This window comes from Sitodiplosis mosellana, unplaced genomic scaffold (genome assembly GCF_009176505.1).
Source record: "Sitodiplosis mosellana isolate CC-2019 unplaced genomic scaffold, AAFC_SMos_1.0 Smas_scaffold_11, whole genome shotgun sequence".
Classification (NCBI taxonomy): Eukaryota; Metazoa; Arthropoda; class Insecta; order Diptera; family Cecidomyiidae; genus Sitodiplosis; species Sitodiplosis mosellana.
The window spans coordinates 2,598,090-2,615,494 of NW_022595253.1; the positions used below are offsets into that span (position 1 = coordinate 2,598,090).

The following is a 17,405-nucleotide window of genomic DNA, read 5'->3' on the forward strand; positions in this document are numbered from 1 at the left end:
AAGAAGAAGAAGCAGTATTATAAGAAACTGTGTATGGGTTTACATAGGGATGATTGTTAACTTATTGACTAAGAAAACAATGTAAAATACTGATGGCCATCGATATGTGTATCAAATAAAAACAACAAATATGTACGACATATCAATCAAAATGGTATAAATTTGGTGAAGTTTTCTTTTTTATACAGACAATTAATCGCACTTCAGCGAAGCATAACACGTATTCAAAATTTCCAAAAGGAGATCATTTTAGCGATAAAAAAATGTTTTCGAGTAAAATCGTAGCCCTATTTTTCATTCTTACAGTTTATTTGGTAAGATTCATGATTCGGATGGCATTTTTATTTCATTTCTACACTATTTTTATTCTATAAAACTTTTCACCTTTAAATAAAAACCTTGGAGTATTTCTCTGTTTTGGATTTCACGTTAAATATCGAGTGCACTGCATATATGATGTTTAGGCAACTCACGAATCGCCAAAGCAAGTGAAATGCTAAATCCACGCGTGTGCCGACAAGTCCGCTGCTTCATTGAGAAACGAAAAGTGATGTTTAAAGTTTTGCTTTTCAATAGCAATTTTCGTTCAATGAAGTTCGTTGATAAAGTAAAAGGTTAAAAATGGCGGCAAAGGAGAACCGGCAAAAAGATGATGATGAACTTTATTATCACAACATCAATTTTGTGGTTTGTCACAATCACACGCACACATTCACATGCATGAAACCATGGCGGGAGCAAAAGATAAAGTCCCATTTCCTTTAACGCAAACACGTCTCTTTTTAACACCGCATTGATTAGGAACGAACGAACAAAGGCTGAGCGACAAAAGAGAAGGCGAAGACGATGGAAAACGGAAGAAAAGATAAAAGAACAACACACATTAAACTAACATAATGACAGAGAACATCACTTTGGTGTCAGGGCAAAGTTTCTTCGATATACCTACATACAGAAAACAATGCATGCGCCACTGCTGAGCTACTGCTGCTGTATTTTCTTTCTAATCGAACACATAGATAAGACACAAATGTTTCGCAAAATTGTGCCATTGAATCTCTCGAAATGTGTTTTCTATAAAGTGCTAAAACTCGTGTTTTCTTTTGTGGTCGATGCCAAAGTTTACTTTTCCGCTTTTACCGAAACGTATTTTCGTTGCTCTTAACCAAAAATTGAATTCGGATCAATAGAATCATATCACACTTTCGATGTTCTCGACATTAAAAGCCACATTTATGTAGTGACTTTGCCGTGGCACCAGGAAGGTTGTCTATGATTTTACGATTCATTGAATCTGAGTTTTCAAGGAAATAAATCCTCTAGATGACTTTTTTATGTTTGAATGAAAAACCATTTTTCACATGCGAGACGCGAGTTGGTTGCATTCAAAAATACCGTTTTGAGTTGAACCAGATTTTATTCATTCAAAGATTGCCTACATTCGGGCGAAATGCAGTTCTGATTGATTGATTGGTTTACACATTCTTACAACTGTACAAACATTATGCTAAGAGAAAAAATCATGTCAACACTTTGATCAACGAGAGTTTAGGTCATTTTTTTTATTGTGCAGCAAAAAACTATATTCAAAAGCCGTGACGCAGAATATTTTTCCTTATTGTGAATGAATTTTTGCAATATAATGAATGTGAGATGTGGCTTTGAGAGGGAATGCCGCAATGGCGTCACATCAAATGATAGTAGTTCTTTTGTTTGTTAAATCCACATGAGCGTTACTTCATTTCAACCTCGTTCATATTATGTTTACAATGCAATGTGTCATTATAGATTAGAACACCCACCAATTATGATTGGTTCTAATCAGAATCATTAGAAATTAGAAGCATTTTTTTGAACATAGTGAATATTTTCATATAAAATATTCAAACAAATGAAAAAATACAACAAATTCAAAAACAAACTACTTCTACTTTGCGAGGGCCCACTGTATTACACTAAAATATTGAGCGCTGAGAATTTCGTGAGATTTTAGTCTGACGCAGACAGTTATCATTTCGATGACAAATTGGAATCATTTTGTAAAGGAAAGTGCAAACACATGAAACTCATTCTATTTTTTCATGGCAAAATAAATTGTCCAAATTTGAGTGCCTATGAGTTTAAAGAAACTATAAAAAAAATTCTGAATGGATTACTGCTTCTGACACACCCCATTATCTATCAGTTTAATGTATTTCCTATGTCATTAATAAAGTAAGTGCTAATTTCAAGAAATTGAGTCAAAATACATTTTGGCTTATAATATATAGAAGCCGTCGTGGGCAAGCAACAGTCGTTGTTTAGCCATTGTTCAGAGATTTTACTCTCGGTGATAGACGTGAAGAATAGGAAAGAAATTGATCTTTTAGTACTCATCACTTTCGTGAATCTTTTGAAATGAAGTAAATTTCTTTGAAAATTTCGATTCTGTCAATATCTTCAATTCCTTGTGTTAACCTAACAATATTAATCGAATTCTACCTCATTTTTATAAGATGAAACACCTCTAGACGAGGTTGAAATGAAGTGGTTTCTGTAGTTTGCGTGTTGAAAGCTGCATTATCTCTGGATACATTCAAATTTTTTAAGCATTTCAGTAATACAAGTTTAAATTGACAGATCCATACGAATGTTTTTTTTGTTGTGTCATATTTTGGATTTGGCATTTAAACTTACATCCATCGTTTTTTTGTACCAACACACCCAAGATTTTATTGAATAACAAAACACTTGCAAAATGTTCGTATAAATCTGTCAATAGACATGTACTGGAATACATAACAATACTTTTTGGTGTGTATGTACAACAAAAAATGACCGATCATGGTCACCAACATTTCGTCACAACTTCAACAAAATACTGTTCAGTGAATAACGAGCAGACAGTTTTCATTTTGTCATTCGTATAACAACAAACGAGCAGACAGTTTTCATTTTGTCATTCGTATAACAACAAACGAAGAGTTCCCCCGGATATATCATTGAACGTTTATTCAAGTTAGCGGAACGTTATTTTGTGGAAGTGCTTGCAATATCGCCGAGTGTAAAACTTCATCCCGATTTTCTGTAACAAAATATAAACTAATTGAAAATTGTTATGATCAAATAAAAGTTTGGTTTTTGTGTTTGTTTCACTGTGCTCAAAAGTGTTGGCAGGATGGCGGAAGAGAAGACAGAAGCAAACAAGAAAAATGAAACACTTTTCAAAGGAATGACTTTTGGCAAAAAGATTCAATACATTTACGATCGCATAACACTCGAACCCATGATCACTTGTATCTTCCTACCGAGTATGCTGTTAGAGTTGAGTGTACAAAATTTGAATTTGGAAAAAGCGTGTCGTGTGAATTTAAACTATAATCAAACGGTTTGTGATGCGCTTCGTGTACGGGATACAGCACATTATGCCAACGAAGAAGAGGCGGTTCAAAAACTCGTCGCTCAAATGACGGGATGGAAAATGGCGATAAATAGTGCATTACCATGCTTACTAATTCTTTTCTTCGGATCTTGGAGTGATCGACATGGGAAGAGAAAACCGTGCATCTTAATTCCATTATTCGGAGACATATTGATGGCATTTTCACTGCTATTTTGTGTTTATTTCGATAAAACGCCCATTGAATTAGCACTTTTCGTGCAAGTTTTCTTTACGGCTATAACAGGTATTCGGAGTTTTTGAATGGAACTGGATTGAATGGAAGGTTCTTAGATTCGTTTTCCTCTTGCAGGCAGCGATTCTACAATGTTGGTGGGCATTTTCAGTTACATGGCCGATATCACTAACGAAAAAGAACGAACTTTTCGCATTGGAATCATCAGTTTGGTCTATTCCGTGAGTGTTCCCTTCGGAATGGCATTCAGCGGAATTTTGCTCGAGTAAAATAAAAATAAAAAAATTTTTATTGTATATTTGTAAATATCGACATTCTTTCTATGTATTTTCTCATCTTTTCTTTCATCCTTTCCTACGTTCTCATTTATCTTTGCACAACGAAAAATGACCGAAATTTTTCAGGAGAATTGGATTCTATGGCGTGTTTTCAATGGCTGGTGCTTCGTACACAATTTCCATGCTTTATGGCATCTTTGTATTGAAAGAAGTTCCGCCAAAGGAAAAGAACGTGCAGCTCATCAAGAAATCATTTTTGGCCGATTTCTTCGATTTTGGCCATATCAAAGAGACATTTCTGGTGGCATTCAAAGCGCGCGATAAAAATCGTCGCACGAAAATTTTGGCATTAATGGCAATTATTATAATTGTTGTTGGGCCACTATATGGTAATTTTCTGATACTGATAAAAATTCATTGAAATTAAACTCATTATGCATATACAGATGGTTATTTGGTACAATGATTTGAATATTTTTGTTTTTGCTTTCATTTTGCACGTCTTTTCTTAGGTGAAATGCCGTTATTTTACTTGTTTACGCGTTACAAGTTCAACTGGAGCGAGGTGGAGTTTAGTTTTTTTTCGACATATAACATGGGCTTAAATTTGATTGGAACTGGTTTTGTCGTCAGCGTATTGTCGAGCATGTTCAAAATGGATGATTCGTTAATCGGTTCGATGGCTAGTATTTCGAAAGTCCCATCGAGTTTGGTGTATGCATTTGCACAAGTTGAATGGCACATGTACATCGGGCCGATAGCTGAGATAATCAGTGGTGCTTCATTCATTGCAATGCGTTCGTTGGCGTCGAAAATGGTGTCAAGCAATGAACTAGGAAAGGTTAACTCACTCTTTGGAATTATTGAATCGATTGCACCGCTGATTTATTCGCCTCCTTTGGCTGCCATTTATTCGGCCACTCTAACAAAAATGCCGGGAGCATTCTTCTTAGTCGGTGGAATTATGTCCATCCCTGGCTCGTTGCTATTTCTGTACGTATACATATTCAAATGACCACATAAAAATACTAATTTTAATGGACTCTCTAAGAATAGCATAGTTGCCGTTGAAAAACTTGATAAAAATTTCTCGTGCAAAACCTAGCTAAAAATATAAATTGAAGTGCATTTTTCGCTGAAATATGAATGCAACTCACGGTTTTTCCACTTGTTCTTTCTTCCTTTCAGATGGATTTACATGATAAATCGGCCCGAGGCAAAGGAGAAAGAAACGACCGACACACCAGCTGACGTACAGAAATCGGCCGATGAACAACAGTACGAGATGTATTTACAAAATGAGGGCCTCTTTGTGATATCTAATATGAAAGGCTTGTAAACATAGCGCCATTGTGATAAAGAATTAGTGTGAAGTGTGATACAAAGCGGTGATGTGTATAATAATGTGCAGATACAACGATTACTATTGAGCTGTGCCCTTCAAATATTTTGTCTTAAGTTATTTCTCAGTTAATGAATATTACATGATACCTTGATATCAAAAACAAATATCATATTTTTTGGTTTTGGACATTCTAAGCTTTTGTTTCGTTCTATAGTTTATAATCCCATCCATATCATTGAAGATACTATATATACTGGAAAGTACCATTAAAATCGTACTAGATATAGCCAGTTAGGATACACAAAGTGGCACATGTCATTATCATAATAAAAAAAAAACAATATTTATTACTAAGCAACAATATTTTAAGACAAAAAAAAAAAACGGGCGTCAATCAAAAAGCGATGAACGTTAAAAATCGTTTATACAACAAAAAATAGATTCATTTTTCACGATCTGTTCGAAACATGTCCAATTCTTATTTAATGGCAATAAAATGTTTATCCTTCTATGAAAAAACCTACTTGAACACTCCTTCATTCGTTTAAATGTTCGATTCCAAAATTATTTATTATTCTTATTATTTTTATTTACCAGTCAACCTGAAGATCCGAAGGTTCTCATCGGTGGGAGCAAAACCAATGTGAGCACAAAACTGAGATGGCTATCTAGAATTTATGCGAGAGCAAAAATGGTTCCACTTGTATACCATATTTTGCAAGAGTTTATTCTATCGTAATTTTCATTCTAGCAAAATGCAATTCTTATCGATTGTGTTGCTCATTATTATCTGTAATCACAAGGTGACGGTTGGAGCGTAGTGACATTTAGTTTTTAAAACTGCATGTGTGTGTGTGTACATTGTATCATACTATTATACGATTAGATCAAAATATGGTTACGCATGGATGAGCTTGAAAAACACCTTTGTTCGCTCAGAATCTTTTGTGACAGAGTAAACAAACGCTTGATGTTTGCTTATTATTATTTTCACCGAAAAAAACAGAAAATTGATAAGACAATGTAAACAGGAGTTCGTGCAAGCAGTATTTCGTGTTCTGCTAGACTCGAGTTCTATCTCATTTTCTGTACTTGTAGCATTAAAAACGATCTTATTTCTCGAATATTTTTATATGAACCGAAGTATATTAATAACTAATAACCAACGATGACTCGACAAAGTTGAGTGGAAAAATTTCGAGTACAATTTAATAAGTGAGCGTAAGTTCCTCTTTTGGGCTCACACACTCAATTCAACAAAACAGATGTGTATATTGTTTATTGTTTCAGATGTTAAAAGAGAGAAGAGAAATGCGGTTCAAAATGACAGGTAGGGAAAAAAGAAATGGCTCAAAAATGCAGCAAACTACGCATGTGTGATATTGAATAAAATCGAACGATGTGTGGTTCCAGTACGGAATGCGTGTCGATCGCGGTTGCGTGCAAACGAGTTATCGCTTATGCGTTTTTACATTTGCGTAGCCCGCATTGATTACAAGGCAATACCTGGTAAAATACCGTTCTCTTTCACAATTGTACGCGTCTGAGAGCGAGAGAGATCGAAGCAAAATACGATTTAAAAGAAAAAAAAAATGTGTGGACGTTTCACGCGAATCGTTCGATTGATTCGACTCGGTTTGTTATCCATTTACAAAAAGTGCATTTTACACGAGTGAGTAGTATTAGCATTTTTATTTATTTCAATTATGCTGTTGTATCGGTGTGCGCCACGAATTTATTATTACATAATCATCATCATTTTATTGCTGCAATCGATGTGATGCTGAAACTACGTTTCACACGATTAACATTTACAATTGTATATTCGTCGACCAGATATTCCATCTCAGGTCGTTATTGTTGTTGTTGTTCGCTATTTTTGTACGCTTGTTGTGTGTTTATCATTTGCGTCTGGTTAATCAATACACACAAACCTACGTATCTTCGTGTTATACACGTGTGATACCGTACATTGTATCTGTATTTTTTGCACTGTGACTGTGACGGTGTGCTGTGTACCGTCGAGCATTGTGTAGTCGCTACTGAATTTTGTTTGGAAACAGATGCTCAACGATAAACAAAATAATCTTCCGTAAACGGTTTCAGCATTGAAAACGATATAAGTACTACAACAATAACGCTGACCGATCATGTACAACAGCATTTCGTCAAAACTTCAATTGAATACTGTTTAGTGAATAACGAGCAGTCAGTTATTATTTTGCGTATCGTTTGGATGACAACAGATCAGAGAGAACGAGAGAGTTTACCCGGAATATATAGATATCATTGAACGCTGATTAAAGCTAGCGCATAGTTATTCTGTGGAAGTACATGAAGTATCACCAAGTGTAACACATATACTTTGTTCAACTCCGAATTTCGGTTACAAAATGTAAATTGTTATCATTTGTTTTTTATATTTAGAAATTGAAGTGAAAGGAAGTGAAAGCTCGAAATAAATACAAAAAAAAAAATATTCATAAAGACGGCATTGATGAACAAAGGGCATTTGTTGAAAAGTGCTTTATTTGCATATGAAGAGGGAAATTAAATTCGATTGTATAAATGTCGTTGAATTCCAGTTCAATATAAACATAAATTTATTGTGACTTTGCCAAATCTGATGACGAGATCATCAATCTAATCAGCGATTTTATGAAAACTTGTTTGAATTTTAGATTGAACAATGCAAATTTGGCTTTGAGAATCTATCACGTTTTATCCAAGTGATGCGTCTCTAAAAATGATTAGATTATGCGATTCCTATTGCTATGAGGCACCTATTGCTAGTCTCATCATTTATTCGATATTATTCAAAAGTATGACGCCGTTTGGAGTTTGGCGCAGTTTTGGAAACGAAAAAAAATTATGATGCAAAGTAAATTGAGTGTAAACTGGTCAGGAAAGTGTGTTCATGTGATCCGATAATTAGAGCTATTAGGCAGAGGTCATATTCCAAGAAAATCGCACATAATACTGTGGCCGATTATCAAAAGTGCAAACAAAAATGACAATTCTCGCCAGCCAAACTCATGTAACAACTAGCTAAAAACAATGAATGACAAAAACCGAACTTGCCTATTCATTGTTTTCTGCTCTGATTTTCAATGTAAACACAAACAAAAACAGCAACTCACAAAAAACGCGAAGATGTGTGCGAACAACAAAATCCAAAACGCTAATAACCTGTCAGCGAAGCGAAGTATTCATGTGTTTAGAATGTTAGAAAGTTTATTTGCTCGACATTCGCAGCATCTTCTATTTTGAAAAAGCATAAACATGTCGGAAAGTCTGAATTCCCAACGATCATACGATGCTAATAGAAAGATTAACCAGACTATTCCACATTCGCGACGCTCTCAATTATTTCCGTCAGCTCATTGTATCTGTAAATTGATAGATTCGCCGTCAATTATCTATTTAATTTGGGGAATTTTTTGCCATGTTGTTTGTTGCTGTTTGTTGTGTGTGTTCGGGCTCATTGTTAGAATCTACATTTTTTTTTCGTTTGCAATTTGCCCACGATAGTCTTGTTGAATTGTTCACGATACGGAATTTGTAATTGAAATTGAATTCCTGTATAAATTTTCAAGAATTTGAAAATGTTAAGCGAATGCACGCTTTTCAACTCGCTATTTATTTTGAAATTCTTTCCACCTGAACTCGATCGAAACCGTTAAGTCATCGCGTGTCGTTGCTATTCGATAATCTTTAGTTTGAAACAAAGGCTAAACACAGGTTTTGCCCCGCATCGAAGACAGAAAAAAACCACAGTGATAATAAAACTCTATTGCAAATATCATTCTTGAAATATCAATCAAACACGTGTGTGACCTATCCTTGCGCAGCAGCGAACAAAATTCCATAAATTTTCGCATCTAGTAAATCAAGTCATTTTATGCAATATTTTTTATTCAGTCGTTTTAAATAAATAAAACGCAGCAGGTAAAATATGTTCTACCTAATTAAATGGTGATTCGTGTCTTTGTGCCCGAGCAATGAATTGTGATACGACAATACAACAATGGAATACAAACATATAGTTTATTATTCCAGTGAGCAATTTATTTTCGCACTGCGGTAAGGGGTTTACTTCATCACAAGTAAATAAAAGTTGGTTGCTAAAACTCCGACCGTTGGTTATTGAAACTCAAACGATTTCAACCGTTCAAATATTTAATCAAGCTGTGTGAACGTCAAGGTGAATGAGATTTAAATCTATTAATACGTGCTCTACCGATATATTAACTATGATCGATTCTTGAATGTGAAAATATGGTTTGCATTGAATGTATGTATATACATGCCCTTTGCTACGAAGTCACAGTTCGTTTGCCTCGTATTATCACTTTGTGATGCTAGACTAGGTTGTTTATCAAGGACAGTGTCTCGGTTCGATTATGGCACCAAACGTGACTTTTTTTCGGTATGAATTGTGCAGAAGTACAACAAACAATTCTGTAAACAATTACGTGTTCGCAAATGACTACAGATTGTTTGACATTGTCAAACAAAAGCAAATAGAACACACTTTGATTTGATAAGAAATGGAAAATAACAACCAAACAATTGTTGTAAATAATCAAAGAATCAAAGCCCCTTCGCAAAAATTACACGTTGCATTTATCTCAGATGTTCAATCATGCAATATTTTTTGCAATATCGTTCTGTATTGTATTGAAAAATTCAGAAAATTAAAAAGTTATTAATTTAATGTCTGCCATGATTATGATCGAAATAAGTGACAAGCAGTAATATTCAGTGGTAGTTTCTCTGCCTCTCTCTTTCTCTCTGTGTTCACTGGATTTTTCCTGATGCATACAATAAAACGGAGATACAATGGAATTATCGCAAAAATGCCATTAAAATGATGCACTACAGCATTTTAATTGATTAAATCTGTTTCATTCATTTGATGTGCGAATAATTTTTGGTTTTGGTGTTTTTTTTTTCTACTCAAAAGTGTCGACAGGATGGTGGAACAGAAGACAGAAACAAATAAGAAAAATGAAACACTTTTCAAAGAGATGACTTTTGGCAAAAAGATTCAATACATTTACGATCATATAACACTCGAGCCGATGGTCGCATGTTTTGTGCTACCAAGTATGCTGTTAATGTTGGGTGTGCAGAATTTGAATTTGGAAAAAGCGTGTCGTGTGAATTTAAACTATAATCAAACGGTTTGTGATGCGCTTCGTGTACGGGATACAGCACATTATGCCGATGAAGAGGTGGCTATTCAAAAACTTGTCGCTACAATGACGGGATGGAAAATGGCGATAAACAGTGCGGTTCCGTGCTTACTGATTCTATTCTTTGGATCTTGGAGTGACCGACATGGAAAACGAAAACCGTGTATCTTAATTCCACTATGCGGACAAATAATGATGGCATTCTCACTACTGTTGTGTGTTTATTTCGACAAAACACCCATTGAAGTAGCGATTTTCGTAGAAGTTTTCTTTCCCTGCATAACAGGTATGATATTTAATGAGATTGAATTCAATTCTCAGGGGTTTCCATAAGATTAGTTTTCCATTCCAGGAAGCCATTTCACAATGATGGTGGGCATTTTCAGTTACATGGCCGATATCACAAAGGAAAAGGAACGAACTGTTCGTATCGGAATCATTAGTTTAGTCTATTCTGTTGGTGTTCCTTTTGGAATGGCATTCAGCGGAATTTTGCTCAAGTAAATTGTCAAGTTTTCTTAAAGTTTTTTTTTTTTTGGGTTGTTGAATACTTTTCATACCTAGATTTGCGCATTTCACTCTCACTTTTCTCACCTTTTTTATTCTTCTTTTCTTCCTTATGTTCCATCTCTACTTTTGATACTCTCTTTGCAACAAAAAAATGACCAAATTTTTTCAGGAGAGTTGGATTCTACGGCGTATTCTCAATGGCTGGTACTTTGTACACAACAGCATTGCTTTATGGCCTTTTTGTATTGAAAGAAGTTCCGCCAAAAGAAATGAACGAGCAGCTCATCAAGAAATCATTTTTGGCCGATTTCTTCGATTTTGGCCATATCAAAGAGACATTTCTGGTGGCATTCAAAGCACGTGTTAAAAACCGTCGCATGAAAATTTTGGCATTAATGGCTGTTGTTATAATCGTTGTTGGACCACAACATGGTAATTTTCTGATATTTATACAAATAGAATCAAATTAAATTCAATATATATGTGATTCACACGATGTGAATCACTGGGAATAAATGCCAAACTTTTTCGCAGTAGTTCTAAAAGTGGAATTTGAATTCGTTCACCAAAAAAGTACTTGAATCTAATTTCGGCTTATGAAACCAAAATTTGACCGTATAAAGTGTTGTGTTAGTAGCCTTTTTGTGTTCGATAAATTTTCCGCCTTTGCGAATATTTACATAAAGTCTGCGATTTATTCTCACCGATATCACGCATATGTGTTCAATACATTGTGTTGCCGAGAATGAAAATGGGGATACAGAAGTGTTTGAACCGAAGCGAATTATGAATTTTTCTTCTTAAGAACGGTACATAAGAGATAACGAAGTGTTATCTTCAACAAAGTTATAGATTGGTCAAGTTCTAAAACTTTGCTTAACACACTAACCCATTATCTCTAGTAATAATTGGTGCGAAAAACACAAAATACTACATTCAAAATTCACATTTTCCATGTTACACTTCTACTATTGAAGCGACGATTCATGTAAGGTTTTCAAGAAACAAATTTCAGGTTGTGCTCCAGCTCAAACACTTCTGTATTCCCATTTTTGTTATCAACAACACATATAGATGGATAATTGGTCAGGTATTTTTTTGGATATTTTGAATTGGACCACGCATTTATCTCAATTATCCTAACAATTTTGTTGTTCATATTTTGTTTTCGTTTTCGGGTTGAACGTGTTTTTTTTTCTAGGTGAAATGTCATTATTCTACTTGTTTACGCGTTACAAGTTCAACTGGAGCGAGGTGGAGTTTAGTTTTTTTTCGACATATAACATGGGCATACATTTGATTGGAACTGGTTTTGCCGTAAGCGTCTTGTCGAGTATGTTCAAAGTGGATGATGCGTTAATCGGTTCGATGGCTAGTTTTTCGAAAATCCTATCGAGTTTTGTGTATGCATTTTCGCAAGTTGAATGGCACATGTTCATCGGGCCGGTTGCTGAGATAATCGGCGGTGCTGCATTCATTGCAATGCGTTCATTGGCGTCAAAAATTGTGTCAAGCAATGAACTAGGAAAGATTAACTCACTCTTTGGAATTGTTGAATCGATTGCACCGCTGATTTATTCTCCTGTTTTGGCCGCCATTTATTCAGCCACCTTAACGAAAATGCCGGGAGCATTCTTCTTAGTTGGCGGAATTATGACCATCCCTGGAGTTATGCTTTTTATGTACGTATATATATTGAAATGACGAGACACATTTTATTTATGTGGACTCGAACCGATTAGAATCATATTTCCATTGTAAATACGGATGACGAAAAGGGTTTTTCCACGTTTTATGACCACACAATATTAGACTTTATGGCATTTTAAAGACCACACAACAATACTCATTTTAATGGTTCTCTAAAAAATATCGTAAGAGTAAAGAAACTTCTAGCTAAAAATAGAAATTGAACAGTATTGTTTGATCAAATTTGAATGAAACTCACGGTAATTCCACGTTTAATTTCGTTTCAGATGGATTTATACGATAAATCGAGCTGAGGCAAAAGAGAAAACAGCTGCCGATAATACACCAGTTGATGTACAGAAAGCGGTCGAGGAAAAACAGTGCGAGATGTATTTACAAAATGAGGGCCTGTCTGTGATATCCGACATTAAAGGCTTGTAGACATAGATACGTGGTGATACAATTCGTGTGATACAAAGCGGTGATGCGTTACTGATGTATAATGTTTTGCAGATACAACGATTACTATTGAGTTGTGCCCTTCAAGTATACCTTTTTAAGTTATTTCTCAGTTAATCAATATTATCTATATCTTACTTGTTATGTTAGGTCATTTGAATCGTAATGATTCACAATGAATTCCGTTTATCCGACATTTGTCATATTTTTACTAGAACAGATAAATTAGTATTTTTTTGCTCTTTTAACGTGTAACTTCTTTTTTTAATGTAATTTTCTAAGAGGTTTAAGCTGAATCATCACAACAAAAAAATGTTAGCCTATTAGGCAATGTTAGCTAATGAAAATGATGCTTGAAAAACAAAAGAATTCCGGAAAATCATGAGATAAATTGCAGAAAAGTTGAGAAAAAGAAAAAAAAAATTATGAAAAATGCCGGGTTCAAAAAACCGACTATGATGTTGGTGAGATTTTGTTGGTTGCGATTGTACGATTGAGGCATTTGAAATAGAATCTGGGACAATAAACAGATATTTTGCGGTTAATTATCACACCATCGCATCTCCATAAGACCATTTGTCAAAGGGTAGAACATTGTGTGGGATTGGAATGAACACAATACACTTTCTCATAAAGGAAAATATTCAATTTCTTGACGTCATGCAATATACTTGCATGAATAAAATACTGCGTTTTAATAAAAGAATGGGAAAATGATGTGGCGTAGCATGGCATGGCATGGTAGTGTGTTGGAAAAGTTCTTATCGCTCACCTCGCTCTCGTCGTTAACGGTGAATGCTTATCTTAATGTTGGGGTTGGTTCGCTCATATGTTGTTTTGATAACCGCAGCAACCTCAAGATGGGAACCGCATTCTCTTCACCATAATTATCAATAATGCACACAGCTCATTTTAATACAACACTTCGTTTCGGTCGAACAAATATTTGATTCGACACGAAACTTTTTTCAGATGAATTTTGTGCACGTCCAAATAGAACGCAAGCAAACGGTGGGAAGAAGGCAGTCGAGAAAGGGCGATATCTCATTTGAAATCTCGATTGAACTAGTTGCCGAAAATAAGCAATGTGCAAAATACTGTGTCTCATTCTAAAATTGGATATTGATTTTGCTGCGGGCAATGACGAACATTGCTCGGATTTTCTCTTTCTAAAACGAACAAATTTCGAGATTTCACCGTTATTTTGTTGCTGTTGATGTCAGTGCATTCTTTTTTCATGTACTTCATATCTATTGAATGTGGTTTGAGTGCTTGGAAACGGATTTTCATTGACAAAAGCCGGATTTTCACAGCGTTTTTATATTTCCGAAAGCAGTAAAAAGCAATACCTTGTTAAATTGGAGGAAAACTCTCTTGAGGTTTTTTTTTTCCTCGCTCTTGCTCTTTGAAAAGAAAGAGAATGAAATTTCGTAATAGCCTTCATTGAGATAGGAGGGCGCACCACTGAAAAGTTGCATCGTTTGATATGATAAAGTAAAAGAATCACGTGTTGTGAAAATCCCCCAAAAATTATTATTATTAGAGGAAAGAAAAGCATACGCCAATATTGGAATTCAAGCTAAGTTCGCACGCGATGTGATTGGAATGCGCTGCCATTGAAAGCCAAAGGAGCCGCATTAATAGACCAAAAGTTAATAACGATGTTTTGTCGGAATTCGCATTGTGAAAATTGATAGCACCACATAAATGCTGATGATTCTTCGATGTAGGCCACAAAACTTATACGTAGAACCGAGAAAAAAAAACTCGATATTGAGCCGTATTTATTTGAATGATTCAATGTCAATTTCATTGTGTTGACAATCTAATCGAATATGTTTCCAATCGAAAGACGAGTATTAAAGTTTAGGCAATTTTAGTTGAAAGTTTTTCTTCCATATTTCAAACGCTTTTTTTGCGTTTGTATTCAGCAAATGCAACCAAAAAGGAATTATAGGATTTTCTTATATAGATTCGGCTTTGATATTTCAAACGATTATATGTGTGCTGGCATAACGCGTTTCCCCATAGGCTCATTGGTTTGGTGGCATGCTTTGAACGTGCCATCAAATTGACATCGTGATTCGAAAAACTTATGCTCGATTAAAAGAAATTCCACATTCTATATGCAGCGACGCACAATGAGCACACAAGTTCGACAGTTCAATTGAATTCAACCAGCATATTTGCTAGACTTCGATGGCGGCTGACCTACTTTTCATGGAAAAAAAATTTGATAAAGCTGTTTGACGACGATCTTTTTCTTCGGAGTATCGTAATGTTTCCATGGTAGAAATCGTTTATTAAAGTTGATAATATCAAGTTTGATGCTTTTGAAAATTGGTTCGATGTTTAGTTCGATAGAGTAACAGTTTAAAAGAAATGTTTATTCTAACTCAGGGTATCAATTGAAAGGCTATATAATTTCTTTCTGTTTGAACATTTTAAGATATGTTGTGCTTGGTTGATTTCCGATTAGTTCCATCAAATGAAGGAGTTTGTGTTATGCAACATTAGCTTTAACGTGAGTTGAAAAAAAAAAAAACTTTATCAAGAACATGTATAAGTCAACTTAAACTATGAACAGCTGTCAATTGGTTGAATAAAAACTACACATTCGTGGCACTCGAACTTTTCTAGTCTTATTTCGCCTGCATTATTATTATCACTCTAATGCTCTTCTATTGCATTTTATCTATACAATGGTCGAATCCAATTAAAAATGTATAATTATTTCATTGAAACTGTGCAAATTCACTTGAACGGAGAAAACGGACTGTAATCGTTTGGAGTAGACGAAGAGTCTCTCCTTTGGAAAACTAATTCCAAACAATTTGGTCCATATGATAGGGGGACACTGAGTCAATTATCTAATGTAAATGTATTTATCATTGTTCTGACCGAACCATTTGTACAAATTAAATTTTCTATGAGTATAAGCAGATTTGCTTCGAAGATCTGTTCGGACAATTACCTGTACAGGAAAATTTACTCATTTCAAAAATTTCGAACTGTAAAATTAATTGTTCATAAATCGAGTTGATGTTCAACAACGAAAAATCACCAAAATTAGAATATATCACCATAATTTTGATAATTTTTGTTCATGTTTTCCAATTGCGTACACTATTTTCCGCATTCCGGATGGAAAATCCAAGAAAAGACATCTGATTCATTTATTTTCCTCATCCTCACCGTTAAAAGATTTCATGCAATATTCCCATCAATTACCGATGAGAAAATATCAAGTCAATGTGAACCGAATTCATGCATAAATTCCATCTTAATCCATAAGTTTGAGCATGATAGCTGAGAGTGGTGCATACTTCGAACAGTATATATGAGTGTATATGAAGCCCAGATTAAATAAATAATTCAACGGAGAGTGTTTCGCTAAGTTTTCGTTCCGTCGAGCTTTTCTTGTGCTTCTTGGTCTCCATCACGGTGATATATTCAAACGATGAGCAATGCCATTGAAATGGCTAGAGCGATGTGTGCAACTGCTGCCCCACACATAGCAACACGTTTGATTTAATAACTTCAATAAACAAACCATAATATTGGCAAAACTAGCACTTCGTTGCTGAATTAATTATTTACGAAGTGTTTTCAAAGCATTTGATATTTTCGTGTTCAAACATTAAACTAAAACCGAAGATAATCCAATCGCTCTGCCAAAATGCTTGCTCTTCCGAGACTTTCAGTATGGCAATGGATTTCATGTGCTGTCAATATTTCTTTGTTAGAAGTCATCGTTGAGCTAAGACATCTTTTCACTGGAACACGTTTTTCGCATAAATGAACGGTAAACACGCATCATAAGCAATCGAGCCCGGAAAATTATAGGTGTACCTGTGACACGATGGCTGTACACACTGAAGACGAACTTAATGACTTTTAAAGCAACTCATTAAACTCATTTTGATGTGGATGTGAGTGTGTTTTTGAAATGAATTCGCAAAACTGCGACTATAAATGTCATTTCATAGTTAAAATTATGTGTGATAATTAATTACACACAGCTCGAGTCCAAGGCCAGTCAACAAACTTTGTAACACTTAAAATGGCAAGACGCAATTCGTAGAAGGAAATTATTACCTTCACAACCGTTTTATGCGTTGTCACACTAATTTCAACGTGTTACTCATGAATTCATGGGAACGACGAATTCAACCTACGAATAAGGAAATGAATATCGATTAGAACAGATGAGAGAAAAGCAGTAAAAATGTCATAATCGAAGCTTGTTACTTTTCTGAGATGAGCGTTTAAAACTAAAATCTCCGCTTGAATTTCACTCGAACAATAAAAA

General features: G+C 34.9%; 2 protein-coding genes across 3 annotated transcripts; both read left to right on the plus strand.

Annotated features, from left to right (window-relative positions):
- The first annotated feature begins 3,168 nt into the window (after positions 1-3,168).
- LOC129567295 (proton-coupled folate transporter-like) lies at positions 3,169-5,538 on the plus strand. Its single transcript, XM_055444022.1, has 5 exons — positions 3,169-3,665; positions 3,732-3,879; positions 4,019-4,281; positions 4,405-4,885; positions 5,081-5,538. The coding sequence occupies exons 1-5, from the start codon at positions 3,212-3,214 to the stop codon at positions 5,229-5,231; spliced, it is 1,497 nt and encodes a 498-aa protein (XP_055299997.1). The 5' UTR covers positions 3,169-3,211; the 3' UTR covers positions 5,232-5,538.
- Positions 5,539-6,626: 1,088 nt separating this feature from the next.
- Positions 6,627-15,724, plus strand: LOC129567296 (solute carrier family 46 member 3-like). Of its 2 annotated transcripts, none has more exons than XM_055444023.1 (6): positions 6,627-6,909; positions 10,204-10,721; positions 10,788-10,935; positions 11,115-11,377; positions 12,147-12,627; positions 12,922-15,724. In XM_055444023.1, the coding sequence occupies exons 1-6, from the start codon at positions 6,830-6,832 to the stop codon at positions 13,073-13,075; spliced, it is 1,644 nt and encodes a 547-aa protein (XP_055299998.1). In that variant the 5' UTR covers positions 6,627-6,829; the 3' UTR covers positions 13,076-15,724. The 2 variants fall into 2 exon arrangements, with proteins under 2 accessions (XP_055299998.1, XP_055299999.1); XM_055444024.1 differs by lacking the exon at positions 6,627-6,909 and adding an exon at positions 7,266-7,632.
- The last annotated feature ends 1,681 nt before the right edge of the window (positions 15,725-17,405 follow it).

Coding starts and splice junctions, on each gene's coding strand:
- LOC129567295 (XM_055444022.1), top strand. CDS start 3,212: ATGACTTTTGGCAAAAAGATTCAATACATTTACGATCGCATAACACTC. Junction 4,282..4,404: donor TGTTGTTGGGCCACTATATG/GTAATTTTCTGA, acceptor GTCTTTTCTTAG/GTGAAATGCCGTTATTTTAC. Junction 4,886..5,080: donor CCTGGCTCGTTGCTATTTCT/GTACGTATACAT, acceptor TCTTCCTTTCAG/ATGGATTTACATGATAAATC.
- LOC129567296 (XM_055444023.1), top strand. CDS start 6,830: ATGTGTGGACGTTTCACGCGAATCGTTCGATTGATTCGACTCGGTTTG. Junction 10,722..10,787: donor TTTCTTTCCCTGCATAACAG/GTATGATATTTA, acceptor TTTCCATTCCAG/GAAGCCATTTCACAATGATG. Junction 12,628..12,921: donor CCTGGAGTTATGCTTTTTAT/GTACGTATATAT, acceptor ATTTCGTTTCAG/ATGGATTTATACGATAAATC.